We start from the raw sequence: 16001 nt of genomic DNA on the forward strand, positions 1-16001 counted from the left end.
TTTTCCAAAATAACAATATAACAAAGTATAAAGCAGTTTCCCTAACAAAGCAAAGCAAAGCAAAACAAAACAAAACAAAACAAACATAACAGGGTATTGGTCTTTGGGTGAAGGCAGCTGATGGAATACAGGAAACTTCCAGTGATTCACTGGCTGAGGATCAACCAGATCTTTGGTAGGGTTTTTTTGTTTTTGTTTTGTTTATTTGTTTATTTATTTATTTTTTTGTGTGGAGCAATGAGGGTTAAGTGACTTGCCCAGGGTCACACAGATAGTAAGCCTGAGGCCAGATTTGAACTCAGGTCCTCCTGAATCCAGGACCAGTGCTTTATCCACTGTGCCACCTAGCTGCCCCCAGATCTTTGGTGGTTTTTTCAGAAAAGCAAGCTGTTCTTAGTTTGAAGTTGACTTAAGGAGTTGGCTCCAGAAAAGGGATTGAATGCTTAAGGAATCTCTAAACTCTGTGATCCAGTGATACTAGCTTCCTTGCAGCTCCTTGAACAAGATATTCTGTCTCTAAGCTTAAAGATTTTTCTCTGGCTGTCTTACATGCCTTAAATGCCCTCTTTCCTCACCCCCCACTTCCTGGTTCCCTGGCTTCCTTCAAATATCAGCTAAAATCCCACATTCTCTAGAAAGCCTTTCCTGGTCTTCCTGATTTTTACTACTTTCCTTCTGTTGTTTCCAATTTAGCCTATATGTAATGTGTTTGTACATAGTAGTTTGCATATTGTCTCCCCTATTAGCCTTGAGACTGGGGACTATTGTAAGTCTTTCTTTGTATCCCCAGTGTTTAGTACAATGACTAGCATGTAGTAGGCACTTAATAAATGTTTACTAGAAAAGGGGGAGATTGCATATGGAACCGGACTTATTTTGTATGGTTTGTCTTTTCTCCCTGCTACTTATATCTTGATTTTTTTATTATTTCAGTTTTATTTGGTAATTTAAACACTGGCCTGCTTGTTGATGTCCTCTTCCAAATGTCCTTCTACACTTTTAATTTTTTTAATGATTCATTAGTTTTCTTTTTTCTTTTTAGTATTACTTCCACTATCTTCTTGCTTCCCTTTTAAAAGAAAAAAAGCTTTGTCTTATAACAAATACAGTGATGTAAAACAGATACATATATTGGTTATGTCTGAAAATTATGTCTCTATCTAATTCATTAATTTTGTAATAAGAGGTTGAAAGCATGATTCATCATTAGTCTTCTGAGGTCTTAACTGCTCACAATATTGGAAGAATTGTATAAATTGTTCTCCTACCTCTGCTCACTTCACTATGGAGCTAACCAGGGGTATCTCTAGTCAATTGTCCATAAGGAAATTAATTTTTTTGGATATAGGGAACTGTTAGTGACTTAAAAATACAACACGGTCCTCAGGTCTGAGTAGCCCCCTTCCCTCAAACCGCACATTCACAGTCATACAAGAAAGCATTTGACTAAGTAGGGGAAGGGGGGAATGCAACTATAAATTCTCTTTTTGATCAAGATTTTTCTCATGTATATATTCACAGAAGACAAGACTCCTTAATATGTGCGACTTCAAAGATAACTGTTAAGTGATCCTCCTAGCAAGATCAGGGAGGTCTCCCCCATTTAGGATTTTACCATTGTCACAGAGGATGAGCAAAGTATTCTCTATAGGAGGTGATGTCTGCTAGAAGTTCCTGCTTGCTGATAACTTTGGGCTGGCCACATCTAATCTCAAAACACCACAGGGTTCCTCAAAAAGATCAATGGACATTAAGAATTAAGCAGTCTTGTAATCAATCAAGGAAAATTCAAGTAATTGAAAAGGTGAAGGTTTCTTTGATTGTCACAGAGGGGCAGCTAGGTGTTGCAGTGGATAAAGCACTGGAGGACCTAAGTTCAAATCTGGCCTCAGACACTTGACACTTGCTAGCTGTGTGACCCCGGGCAAGTCACTTAACCCTCATTGCCCCACAGAAGAACCCAAACCCAAAAAACAAACAAACAAAACCAAAAAAACCCCAACAAAAAAGAGAACTTTGTAGTGTTTTGTATTTCTAGATGGGAACTTCATGAAAAATTAAACAAAACTAATAAGACCTGGTAAAATAGTTGCTTGGGTTGTTGCAAAATTAAAGAGATTTAAACTGAGGCTACTGGTTAAAATAGTACTTAGTTAAGCTAGTCCTCAGTCAATAGCCACCTTGTTGCAAGACCATACTCAAAAATCTTTTCCAGCTTGGGATAACTTGAATTTTCCGACACGATGCCCTAGAACATGGAAGAACAAAATAGCAATTGCCTTCTGGGGACATGTACAGGGAGACTAGAAACTCTCCTCTTCCTAACTCTTGTCTTTATCCCAAGAAGGAGGGATCAAAATGCAGGAAGCTATTATTCCTCCCCAATCTATCATTTACAAAGCTGCCAAAATGATTTTAATGTAATGGAGGCTTGCCACACATCCAGATCTCATAACATGAAGGCATTCTGATTCTGGGAGGAAATATCCTGTTTTCTACCACCTGAGTAGGAACAGCTTCTTTTGGTTGGCCGCATAGCTAGAAAAGACTGAGTCTTTAAAACTCCATTTTCCTCCCTGTATATTATTTCTTTTTTTTTTTCTTTCTTTCTTTCCTTTTTTTTTTTTTTTGCAGGCAATGGGGGTTAAGTGACTTGCCCAGGGTCACACAGCTAGTAAGTGTCAAGTGTCTGAGGCCGGATTTGAACTCAGGTACTCCTGAATCCAGGGCCGGTGCTTTAACCACTGCGCCACCTAGCTGCCCCTGTTTCTTGTTCTATTTAGAGGGTCAATATCACACACAGGTCACAATTCAAATCCCTCTTTAAATCCCTTCTAAATGAAGCCTTTTCTGATCCTTTGCTCCATTTCCAAAGTTACCATGTATTGATCTTTTATGTAGTTGTAATACTTATTGATGTACAAGGTCAGCTAGGTGGAGCAGTGGATAGAGTGTGAGCCTTAGAGTCAAGAGGACTTGAGTTCAAATCCAGCTTTAGACACTTACTAGCTATGTAACCCTGGGCAAGTCACTTCACCCTGCTTGCTTCAGTTTCCTCATCTGTAAAATGAGCTGGAGAAGGAAATAACAAATCACTCCAATATCTTTGCCAAGAAAACCGCAAATGCGGTCATCGAATCACTAATTGACAAAACAACAACAATTTGTCATACATGTTAGAATGTAAGTTCCTTGAAAGCATGGAATATTTCACTTTGGTCTTTGTGTCCCCAGCACCTAGTAAGTACATTGATTATACTCTAGTATGTATTATAGCATGTTAAGCATGATACTTTTGTCTTTAATTAATTCAATCTTAGAAGAGTTTTCTTTTTCTTTTCTCTCTCTCTCTCTTTTTTTTTTGGCAAGGCAATTGGGGTTAAATGACTTTCCCAAGGTCACACAGTTAGTGTCAAGTCTGAGGCCAGATTTGAACTCAGATCCTCCTGACTCCAGGTCTGGTGCTCTATCCACTGTACCACCTAGCTGCCCCAGAAGAGTTTTCTAAAGTTTAAATGATGTGAAACATGGGAATCCAGAAAATTAAAGGGAAAAATACAGGGTTGGCATACCTGTAATCGACATCAACATTATACTTTGCCTTGGTCAGTTCAGCCAGTGTCATGAGGGCAGGGATTGTTTCACCTATTTCCCATTTAGTCCATTCAAAGAGTCCAGGTTCCACTCTTATTTTCAGTGATTTCTCTTGTTTGAGTTCTGGATTCAAAAGAATATGCATTTTATGGTGATCTGGGTTATATGTAATTGAACCTTAGATTCCAGCAACTAGCACATAAACATGTCCAAATACATATTTTAAAGAAAATAAGTAAAAAAATGTGATACCCTCAAGAAAATATTACTGAAAAAACAGCTGCACAACAAACCACATCATTATGAAGGTAATGAATGACCCCATCACCTCTATTTTTGTTACCATAATTGTATACCAATAAATACCAGTGTCATTAGTGAGTCTAGTAATTGTATACTCAATAAATGCCAGTGTCATTAGTGAGTCTAGTAATTGTATACCTAATAAATACCAGTGTCATTAGTGAGTCTACTAAAATTATAGACAGTACAGGAACCAGGAAGTTAAGTATGTAAATGAAATCATGACAAAATTAAATCAGTACAATTGTATAGGTAAACTAAGTGTCATTGATATAAGGATGAAAATTCATCCAGAGAAGAAATAAAAACATTATCTAACCTAAAAAACTATATAACTTGAGTGATATACAAATGACCAACTATTAGCCACAGCATTTATTAAACATCTTCAAGATAGGGCCTTAGTTCTCTGTAGGGTAGAATTTCTTTAACAACTGAGTACTTGATTAATATAATGGCAGCAGAGAGAGTTGCAATTAAGGCAGAGCTGTTCCAGGGTAATTGAGATTTCATATTGATCTAAAAGGTCTGTAGCATGTTCCAGGGACAGCAATTCAACAGACTTGGGAGAAGACCTCCCTTTCTGTTGATGAAGGTGGCTGACCTTGACTTCCAAGGTGGACTTTTTTGCCTTTGCTTTTGTGAAAACAAGAAGCAGAAGTCTTCCAGCATATGGGACTAAGAGAAGAGGGTCATCATTGCCATAATAATAGGTATTATGGGGTAGAGCAATGCCAAAGAGATACAGCTTCCTTTGCCCATCCTCCTAGCTATTATCATATAATTTCCCTCCCTTTCCTGGCTAAACTCCTTGAAAAAAACCTCATGTATAATCAAGAATTTCTACTACTTCTGACTTTCTTCAAATCCCTCTGGAAAGTGGCTTCCAAACTCATCATTCAATTGAGACCACTCTCTCCAAAGTTATGAACGATGTCTTTTTCTCCTTATGTTTTTAATTTTTTTTTGGTGGGGCAATGAGGGTTCAGTGACTTGCCCAGGGTCACACAGCTAGTAAGTGTCAAGTGTCTGAAGCTGGATTTGAACTCAGGTCATCCTGAATCTAGGGCCAGTGCTTTATTCACTGCAACACTTAACTGCCCCCTATGTTTTTAAATTTTTTAAAATAAATATATTATGGATTATAAACATTCCTTTAAAAATTGATTTCTGAATTCCATCTCTACTTCTAGTACTCCCCCACATTGATAAAGCAAGAAATATATACATCTGAAATCATGCAAAACATATTTTCACATTAACCAACCAATGATTTCTTAATTACCCAAACTAATGGTCTTTTCTCAATACTAGTGCCTTCTCTTTGAGATGACCTCTACTTTTCTGGAGGTTAGGGATGATTTTGCCTTTATTTACATCTTCTATGCTTGACACATAGTAAACATTTAAGAAAAGCTTGTTAATCGACAGACTAACCAAATTTAGAAGTCTGTTGAACCACTGAGATAATATGCACAGGGTTTGAGCAATTCTTGAGTTGGAATAGATCTGATTTGTGAACATTTGATGACTGTTATTGAGAGACTGGGTAACTTTATACTTTACCAAATAGCCCCACAGACTGGTTGAGGACCTTATAAAGACAATTAACCCGGAGGCAGAGCCAAGATAATGGAGTAAAAGCAGGGACTCATCTGAACTATCCTAAATTGCCTTCCAAACAACTTCAAAATATTGCCTCAAAATGAATTCTGGAGTGGCAGTTCCGATAAAAGGATGGGGCAAAATAATTTTCCAGCCCAAGACAATTTAGAAGGTTGGCAGGAAAGGCATGTCTCACTGGGTGAGAGCAGAGTCCAGTCCAGTGCAGGCCCACCCTGGAAAGCCAGAAGCATGTCTTGGGGAGGGGGAGGGGAAGTGGTAGTTTCTCAAGCTCTCAGCCCACAGATGGTAAGGACAATTGGCCAGAAGGAGATTACAGGTCACACTTTACTAGCACTAGGTGCAGAATTCTGTTGCATCACCCATACCTGGTTCTGAGTCCCAGTCCCAAGGCATGAAGGAGCACTAGCACACAAAAGTATAGGATTCCAGGGGAGTGGGGACCCTGGTCACAGTTCCAGTATAGAAAAAAATGTTTGTGGTCATTTGCAGACCAGAGCAAAGGCCAGGAGAGCAATGATCTCTCCTTAGATCATAACACCTTGGAAGAATCAAAAACTTACAGACCCCCCCAAACAAGCTCTGAAAACAGCAGTACTAAAAAATCCTAAAGTTTGGGACATTATCTCCTTCACCCGAGGAGCAGAGCTGAACTTTTACCTAAAGTTGAAAGTCAATAAATGGGCTAGAAAAATGAGCAAACAAGAAACAAATCATGTGACTATAGAAAGTTACTATAGTACCAAAGAGTTACTTTATAGAACTAGAAAAAAAATCATCTGGAAGAACAATAGGTCAAGACTATCAAGGGAATCAATGAAAAAAATTGTGAAAGAAGGTTTCTGGTTATATGAGGAGAGGAGGATATTGGTAAGAGTATCAGATCCCATGTAATGTGTGCCTGACATATAATTATATATACTAATTGATGCATGTGTTAATTACTAAATGTTTTGGGTATGCTTCTGCTTTATTATTTTGCTTATCATATTCATCTGCTTATATTCTGACATCATACATTACTGTAGATATATTTGTCAGCTACGCATAATTTTATTGTTTCTGCAGGTTGGATGTTCACAAACATGGATGTTTGTACATGTTTTCTAATTATGTATGGTGATTGATGTTATCGTTTTGCTTTGCTGGTATGTTTATTTACCTGTCTTCTGTGGCCATATGTGTTCAACTATAGTATGTTTATGTAATATACCCTGCATGTAATTTATACATGTAGTTATTCACTAAAATAGTATGTCAAACAACATTTTACACTTATATATCTATTGCATGCATTTTAATGTAGATTTGTTGTGAATTGCAGCCTGACACAATTACCTGAAATATTATGTAAATTATACTTGTCCTGATGAGTCTTGATGTTTACTTGCAGGTTTCAAATATGTCAGAACTGATTTTTCAATGGACTTCAAAATTTCTGACCTCACAGATTAGTATAATTGGCTTTAGATGGCAGTGATTCAAGAAACATGCTTTCTTCAGGCAGAAGCCTTGATTCCAAACATGGTTATTTTTACCTCTTTCATTTGTGAGAGCAAGAAATAGAGTTCATGAGATCTAGGAAAAGAGGGTTGCCACTTCAAGAAAGGTGGGGTTACAGAGGTTTATAGACATTGGTAGGGATGTTTAACATGCACCATGCGTATCAGTGCTCCCAGGCACAGGAATCTGTTGATTTGCAGAGACACACATTTCAGAAACTGATAAAGTTGATCTAACCTATGAAAGAATATTTTTCCAGGAGCTCAGCTTTATATACTAATCAGTATACCCCAAATTTCAAGGTCAGAAGAAGAAACAAAACTTTTCTGAAAATTATGTCAAAAGGGAGCTTTCCACCTCTATTTAAGAAAGAATAATCTCGGGGTGGCTAGGTGGCACAGTGGATAGAGCACCGGCCCTGGAGTCAGGAGTACCTGAATTCAAATCCAGCCTCGGACACTTAACACTTACTAGCTGTGTGACCCTGGGCAAGTCACTTAACCCCAATTACCTCACTAAAAAAAAAAAAGAAGAAGAAGAAGAAGAAGGAATAATCTCACCTAAATAACATTGCTCATGAAAATTTGTTCCATGATTTTCACATGAATATTGGTGCTTATATGGTTATATCATCAATGGGTATAGAATCAGGAACTCTGAAGGTCAAAGGGAGTGTGCTCCTCACCTAGAAGTACCCAAGAGGGCACAAGTACAATATGTATATGCTCAATATCCATTGTTAAATGGTATTAACCCAGCCATACCAAGACACTATATCTTTTTTTTTTTTAAGTGAGGCAATTGGGGTTAAGTGACTTGCCCAGGGTCACACAGCTAGTAAGTTAAGTGTCTCAGGCCAGATTTGAACTCAGGTACTCCTGACTCCAGGGCCGGTGCTCTATCCACTGTGCCACCTAGCTGCCCCGACACTATATCTTCTAACAAAGTTGGAATATATTTAAGTTATACATTTGATTTTGCTTTAACCTTTTAGAGTTATGGTGTTAATTATGGTGGTAAACATCAACACTCTAGTGAGAATTAATTATTCCTCTGACTTTCTTCTTTGTTAATTGAGATTAGGATACTGAAAGAAATGGTGTAGAGAATCGGAAATTTGGGAAATGGGAGTACAGGGAAGTGTTGAAACAAATAGGAAGCATGAAAGTATTTGGGGCCAATGGGTGATTAACATAGGCAGACTGATTTCTGTTCAACAGAAGAGAAAAAGCTCTCCATAAAATAAGAAGTGTCCAACAATGCTGTCTCATCAGACGTTTTCATCAGAGGAATGAAAAACATTTAAAATCACTTATTTTTAATTCAAGTACATCTATCTTACATAGAAAACCATAGCAAGTTGGGAATGTGACTAAATTAAGCTAACACAGTATCACTTAGCAAGTAAAATAATAGATAGAACTTGGGACTTTTGACCATGAGATAATTATTTTTACTATTAAGTAGTACTTTTCTCTTCTTACATGGTGGAAAAATATGCCTGCAAAGCCTCAGCCTTTAATGGACAAGAGTATTACTCAGCTCCATTCTTAGTAATAGTGTTTTTGGGAGATGTGTCTATTGTCAATTTCCTCATCCTCTGATGAGGAACTTTAGAGTTGGACTCTGGATTTGGAAATGACCTCAGACTTCATTTAATCCAACTTTCTACTTAATATAGCAATTCCTTCTCTCTCTCTCTCTCTCTCTCTCTCTCTCTCTCTCTCTCTCTCTCTCTCTCTCTCTCTCTCTCTTTCTTGGTGAGGCAATTGGGATTAAGTGACTTGTCCAGGGTCACACAGCTAGTAAGTGTTAAATATCTGAGGCCAGATTTGAACTCAGGTCCTCCTGAATCCAGGGCCGGTGCTCTATCCACTGTGTCACCTAGCTGCCCTTCCTTCTATTTCTAAAAGTATAGTAGGAAAGAATTTAGTTAAAGTGGGAAGGGTGAAGCTTATTATGCTTATTTTATCCTTCAGTGGAAGTTATCTTGCTTTTCTTACAGTCTTGCTCTATTGAGAAATTTTGATTAGGACGATATCTAGCAGTTTTTAGAAGTATGTTTTACAATTATCTGATTACTCTCAGAGAGTAGGTGTGGTGATCTCTCTGAATTAATTATCAGTTAAGTTCTCAGTTAGGCTCAATTCTCTTTTGTCATTGGAAAGAAGTAGTATGGAACAGGGGAAAGAGCACAGGCTGCAAGTCAGGAAACCTAGGCTTTAGTTCTATCTTCCATTTAAAAGATATGTAACCCTCTAGTTATTTGGCCTCTTTGGGCCTCAATTTCCTCAACTGTTAGAAGAAGGGATTATTAGACTAGATGAATTCTAAGGTCCAGTGTAGTACTAACATTATAAAATTCTGTGGATAATCACTGCAATTTTTCCAATGAGATGATGGAAATTCATTTAATTATTTAACTTACCTTCAAGGATGTATTTTGCTGTCTGTATACATCGTAGTGCTGGTGAACAGTACATATAGTTAATTTTGATGCCACTATCTAGTAGAGCTTCCCCTGGAAAACAAAAGACATCAAATTCCTTTTTTAACCTAAATTTAACCACAGATGAGCTATAGCTGACTTTCTTACTAATGTATAGGGAAGAGAAATGCACTCAACCAAATTCTCCCTCAGTATAATGGAAAATAGGATATCTCTTTCTATAGATTCCTTTCCTTTGACAAAATTTTTTCATTACTACAAAAAATATACAGAATGAATATAGGCCAGTAAAGTTGATTTGTAGGGGGAAATCTATCGTCATATACACATTCACCTACACAGACACATGTACACAGACACATTCATGCACAAAGAAGTCAAACAATAGTTTGACATACTGCAGAGAGAGATGATTATCTGAGTTTAAGGATATCTAGATTCTAGTTCTAGTTTTGATACTTCTTGGGTTTGTTTTTTTTGTTTTGTTTTGTTTTGTTTCGTTTTAGTGAGGCAATTGGGGTTAAGTGACTTGCCCAGGGTCACGCAGCTAGTAAGTGTTAAGTGTCTGAGGCTGGATTTGAACTCAGGTACTCCTGATTCCAGGGCCAGTGCTCTATCCACTGCACCACCTAGCTGCCCCTAGTTTTGATACTTCTTAATTCTGTGACCTGTACCAGAATATTTCATTTCTCTGTGACTCATTTTCCTCATCTTTTAAAAAATGTTATTTTATAAAATTTTAAATTAGTTTAAAAAAATTAATTTATTTCTCCTATTATCCTTTCTCCTGATTGAGCAGGTAATAAAAAAAGAAACTCAAAATAGAAAGTCATACATAACTATGTAGTTCAGCAAAACACATTAGCTATGGGGCAGCTGGGTGGCGCAGTGGATAAAGCACTGACCCCAGGGTCAAGTCAAGTCAGGTCAAGAGTACCTGAGTTCAAATCCAGGCCTCAGACACTTGACACTTACTAGCTGTGTGACCCTGGGCAAGTCACTTAACTCCCATTGCCCCGTAAAAAAAAAAAAAGAAAAAGAAAAAAAGAAAATACTATATAAAAAGAAAAAGAATAGTAAAAAAAAAAAAACCACACATTAGCTATGTCCAAAAATGTATGTTTCTTTCTGTATTTGAACTTCATCACCTCTCTTTTCAGGAGGGAAGTGCAATGTGTCATCTTCATTCTTTTGGACTTGTAGTTTATAATTTTTTCTTAATCAGTGCTCTAAACCCTTTCAAAGTTTTTTCTTCCCTTCTTTATAATGGGGTCATAATTGTATTAATTATTCTCCTAGTTCTTCTCACTTTATCACTTCATAGAGAGTTTTCCCAGTTTCCTCTGAAACTGTCCACATCATTATTTAAGGCACAATGATATTCCATTACATTTATATACCACAATTTAGTCCAATAGGAGACTCCCTCTTTGTTTCTAATATTTGGCAACCACAATAAGAACTGCTACAAAGTATTTTTGCACATAGAAATGCTTTTCATATTTCTTTGATTTCTTTGTGGTAACAGGTCTCATGGTAGTATAATTGGTCAAATGAAATACATAATTTTGGAATAGTTCCATTTCCTCCCACATAGTTATTGGTAGCTTAGATGGGTTCCTTTTTTTGGGGGGGGGGGTGAGGCAATTGAGGTTAAGTGACTTGCCCAGGGTCACACAGCTAGTAAGTGTTAAGTGTCTGAGGTTGGATTTGAACTCAGGTCCTCCTGAATCCAGGGCTGGTGTTCTATCCACTGTGCCACCTAGCTGCCCTAGATGGCTTCCTTTTAAAAACTGCCTGTTCACATCTTTTAACTATTTACCTCTTGGGGAATGGCTCTTAGTCTTATAAATTTGAATCAGTTCCTTATATATCATAGAACAGAGAACTTTACCAGAGAAACTTACTACAAAGATTTTTTCTCAGCTACTAATTTCCCTTCTAATTTTTGTTATATAAATCTATTTGTGCAAAAACTTTTAAAATTTATATTATTAAAAATTTCCATTTTACCTTCTATGTTCTTCTTTATCGCTTGATTAGACATGAAAACTTTCCCTATCCATAGATACCCAAATTAATTTCTTCCTTGCTCCTCTAATTTGTTTAAGATTTGGCCTTTTATATCTTAGTCTTTTATCTATTTGGTGCTTATGTTGCTGTATGATGTGAAGCGTTGGTCTAAATCTAATTTTTGCCAGACTAATAACCAATTTCCCTTGGAATTTTGGTAATATAAGTGAGTCCTTTCCTGGTCTTTGGGAGTATCAATTTACTCATCCTTTAAATGAGGATATTGGACCTGATGTTCCCTAAGATTCCTCTTAGGTCTAAAAGTCTATGATGGGGAAAGTATAATTTTGGACATAATATTGAATTGAAGAAGTTATAGATTAAGAAAAAGGGGAAAGAACCAATAAATGCTTTGGGAATGCAACTAAAAATACCAGAAAACCAACAATTAAAAAAAAACACACTTCAATTAATACCAAAACAGAAATCCTGGAAATAAAGAAGGAATTAACTAAATTGAAAACAATAAATCATTGAATTGATGACTAAAACTAGGGACAAAAGAATTAATAGAGTCTGCAAAAATAAATGTAAAGCATAATTTTATTTTTTAGAGTGATTGTATACAAAGTGATAAATCTCCCCATCTAGTTTTAAATGTCAGTTCTCAGTATTAATGACATGCTAAAGAAAAAAATAACTAATACATACCTGTAAGTTTGGACTGGAAAATGCCACAGGAGGATAAAGGTGGATCGTTTTCAAAATTTTTGAGTCCATTCTTCCTTTCTGGCAGATTAGAAGGGAAGTTCATATCTGGTCTATAGTATTTTCCTAAGGAATAAATTAATGTTTTAGTTACAATTAATTTCATCAAGTCCGTGAAAATATATATTAAAAAACATCTTACTGTCTAAGCTCAAGATTCCAGATGATTCCAGAGGTCATCTAATCAAACTTATGCCAGTACAGAGTTTCTTCTACAATATTGCCAACATGTGGTCCTTTAACCTTCACCTTCTTTGAGGTGAAACGCATTACTTCTTCAGGCAGTCCCTTCCACTCTAACAGCTAGGAAGTTTTAAATTATACAAGGCTAAAACCTGCTTCTCTACATCTTTTGGCTTTAATTTAACTTTTCAGCTTTACTGTAACAACAGTGGTACTCACTGATTTGACACTAAAGAATAGATAGTGTTCACAAACCTGAGCTAGCTCTTGATTTTTTGCTAGATAATACACAGACTAAGGGAAGAATATACATATAGAAACTCCCAGACTACTCATTGACCTGGAAAGATGTTGTAGCATCCATGTGGCCTCTGCAAGGAACCAGTGGCATTGAATTGGTGCCAGAAAGAAGTTGAGTCATACAAAGACAGAAAAGAGATTCAGATATTTCATAAGGCATGGAGGGATGAGAGATGGAAATAATTGTGTTCACCTATATTAGAGGGAGACCTGCAGGAAGTGTATCTAAGCAGCCCCAAATTAAAGATTCCAAATAGCTTGAAAACACTATTCAGGGGCAGCTAGGTGGTGCAGTGGATAGAACACTGGCCCTGGAGTCAGGAGTACTTGAGTTCAAATCCAGTCTCGGACACTTAACACTTACTAGCTGTGTGACCCTGGGCAAGTCACTTAACCCCAATTGCCTCACTTAAAAAAACCAACAAAAAACCAACAAACAAAAAAAACACTATTCAACCTGGACCTATCCCTTTGTTAGTACTATGAATCACATGGATTATTTATCTCTACTTGTGCAATCAGCTACTTTACTGAGGACCAAAAGATATAACCCTTAAGCAGTAGCACAAGAATGAATATGGTGTGAGTTCAGCTTTCTTGGTGTTCTTGTCCCCCTGTGTATATGCCTTCACTGATCTCAGGCCAAGGCTGCCTGCACAGAGCTTCTTGTCAGTTTCTTTTGCTGGACCATACCTTCTAACTGTGAATGTAAATCTACACTTTCCCTTGTGTCCTTTTCATTCTTTATACTTTCTTGGTAATCTTATCAAGTCCTTTGAATTAAAATATCAACACCATGTTGTTGTTCAGTCATGTCCAACTCTTTATGACTCCACTTGGGATTTTCTTGGCAAAGATACTGGATTGGTTTGCCATTTCCTTCTCCATAAGTGACTTGCCCAGGATCACACAACTCATTAAGTATCTAAGGCCAGATTTGAACTCAGATCTTCCTGACTTCAGGCTCAGTGCTGTATATATTGCACCACCTAGCTGTCCTATCCATGCCATAGATGACTACAAAATTTACCCTTCTAGTTCTCTGAGTTCTATTTCTACATCACCAATTGACTGATGGACATTTTCACTTGCATGTTGTGCAAGGCATCTCAATATTAACATGTATACAATTGAATTATTTTTCCCCTAAAACCTTCCCATCCTCAAAACTTCTATATTTCTGTTCAAAGCACCACCACCCTTCCAGTCATCTAGGTTCATAATCCTGGAGCCATCTTCAATTCTTCCATCTCAATTCCATCCCCACCCCCATACAGTCTACATGCCAAGTTTTTTTCAGTTCTTCCTTCACAATATCTCTTTAATCTAACTCCCTCTCTTTATTATTTTTTTTTAAACAGGGCAATGAGGGTTAAGTGACTTGCCCAGGGTTACACAGCTAGTAAGTGTCAAGTGTCTGAGGCTGGATTTGAACTCAGGTCCTCCTGAATCCAGGGCTGGTGCTTTATCCACTGTGCCACCTAGCTGCCCCAATTCCTCTCTTTAAATTACTACATTAGTCAACTTTGAACTTGAATACTTAAATATTTTTCTAACCAGTATTCCTTAGTTTTGCCCTTTATTTTCTACACAGTGGCCAAAATAATCGTCCTAAGGAAAGGTTTGATCATATCATTCCCCTGCACAAGAGATTTCACCTACTCTTTACTGCCAATAGGATAAAACACAAACTAAAGCCCTTCACAGTCTGCCTCCAAACTATCTTTCTAGAGTCTAGATTCTAGACTATTTTCATGTTACTTCCCCTCTTACACTTTACATTTCAGCCAAACTAGTCTACTTGCTAGTTACCAAATGTGACATTCTACCTGTTGTCTCCATGCCTTTGCATAGGATGTCCTCCAACCTACAATGTTTTGCTTCTTTCCCTCTGGCTTTTGGAATCTCTAGCTCCCTTTAAGACTCTGTTTAAGTCCTACCTCTTATGGAAGGTCTTTTCTGATCTCCCAAGATGCTGCTGTGATGAGCATGGGATGACTTTCCCCATGCTTGATTCTTCTGAATAAGAGCAAGTAGACCTGGTTGATTGTAAGCATTGCTCATGTGAGTAAGCTTCTTAGCTATATATGTGTATAGTATATACACACTGTGGTAAAAATTATTTGTGGTAAAAATTACTGGAATTTAGCTGACTCATTTGGGAGGGGCCACACCTGGCCCACCCTGAAGTTACGCATGCTACTGAGGTCAGAAAGAGAACTCTCCATAGGCAGTTTTTGAAGGACCTCCCCTTTTGGGGGAGGGAGATTGAATGCTGCTTGAGGGGAGGCGAGTAGTAGAGAACACTCGCACTCGCCCACTCTCTCTTCTCGGTTTCCTGGTGATGAGAGAAAGCTAGTGTGGTGAGTGAACACAATAAACCCTGCATTCCTTTGAATTACCTTAATTGGAAATGATCTAGGGATTGTATAGACTTAGGTTAGAATTAGGAGGATTTATCTGTATTTTTTCCCCCTATTTCCTTATCTTTGATATTTTATTAATTTCACCTTTGCTGTTTAATTAATTCCCAAATAATAAAATCTGATCCTTTGTGGAAAAGAAGCTGCAAGGCTCCTTTCTTATTGGCCTGGGAGAAATATCTAAAAGGGCAGTTTGGAGGGGAGGGAGCTTTGAACTAGAGGTCCCTCATTATTTCCGGGACCCCAATATTTTGGCGAGTCACCCAATGAATGCTCCATATATTAAATTTCAGCCCTTACAACACACACACATATATACATATACACATATGTATATATGTATTTATTTATTACCTGAGTACATGTTATTTTCCCAGGTAAGCTGCTTGAGGGGACTATTTCCTTTTTGTCTTTGTATTTCCAGCACTTAGAATGTTGTCTAGCATAGAAGGTATTTAATAAATTGCTTGTTGATTTTAATTGAATTGAAAATCATCTTCTGTGTAACTTTTGTCCATTAGTTCCTAGTCCTGTTTTCTGGGTCAAGCAGTATTAGCTTATTTCTTCTCCCAAATGACAGTCTTTGAAGCAGTTCATTTGGTTGATCAAATAAAATATATATTAAGCACCAGGATAACAAACTATGTGATGTCCTCCCAAGTTCTTTTCTTCAACAACATCAATTCTTTCAGTGGATCCTCAGGTAAGATAGTTTTGAGTCCCCTAACCATCTTTCCCCACCTCCTCTAGCTTCTCAATGGCCTAACTGGAATATGGTAACTATAGTAGGATATAATAAATACTTCTTCTAGCTGAATTTCCCCCATACTGCTCTTGATTAG

At 37.3% G+C, this 16001-nt stretch overlaps 1 protein-coding gene across 1 annotated transcript in view; it reads right to left on the reverse strand.

Moving 5' to 3' along the window:
• The window catches only part of UBASH3A (ubiquitin associated and SH3 domain containing A), a 104536-nt gene that overhangs the window by 11249 nt on the left and 77286 nt on the right, over positions 1–16001 (reverse strand). The window contains exons 9-11 of the mRNA XM_043996378.1: positions 12197–12319; positions 9452–9544; positions 3573–3717 (exon numbers count right to left, since the gene is read on the reverse strand). Of these exons, the coding sequence (XP_043852313.1) occupies positions 3573–3717; positions 9452–9544; positions 12197–12319 (361 nt within the window). The remainder of the gene's footprint in view (positions 1–3572; positions 3718–9451; positions 9545–12196; positions 12320–16001) is intronic.

Source organism: Dromiciops gliroides, chromosome 3, assembly GCF_019393635.1.
Source record: "Dromiciops gliroides isolate mDroGli1 chromosome 3, mDroGli1.pri, whole genome shotgun sequence".
In the NCBI taxonomy this organism is placed as follows: domain Eukaryota; kingdom Metazoa; phylum Chordata; class Mammalia; order Microbiotheria; family Microbiotheriidae; genus Dromiciops; species Dromiciops gliroides.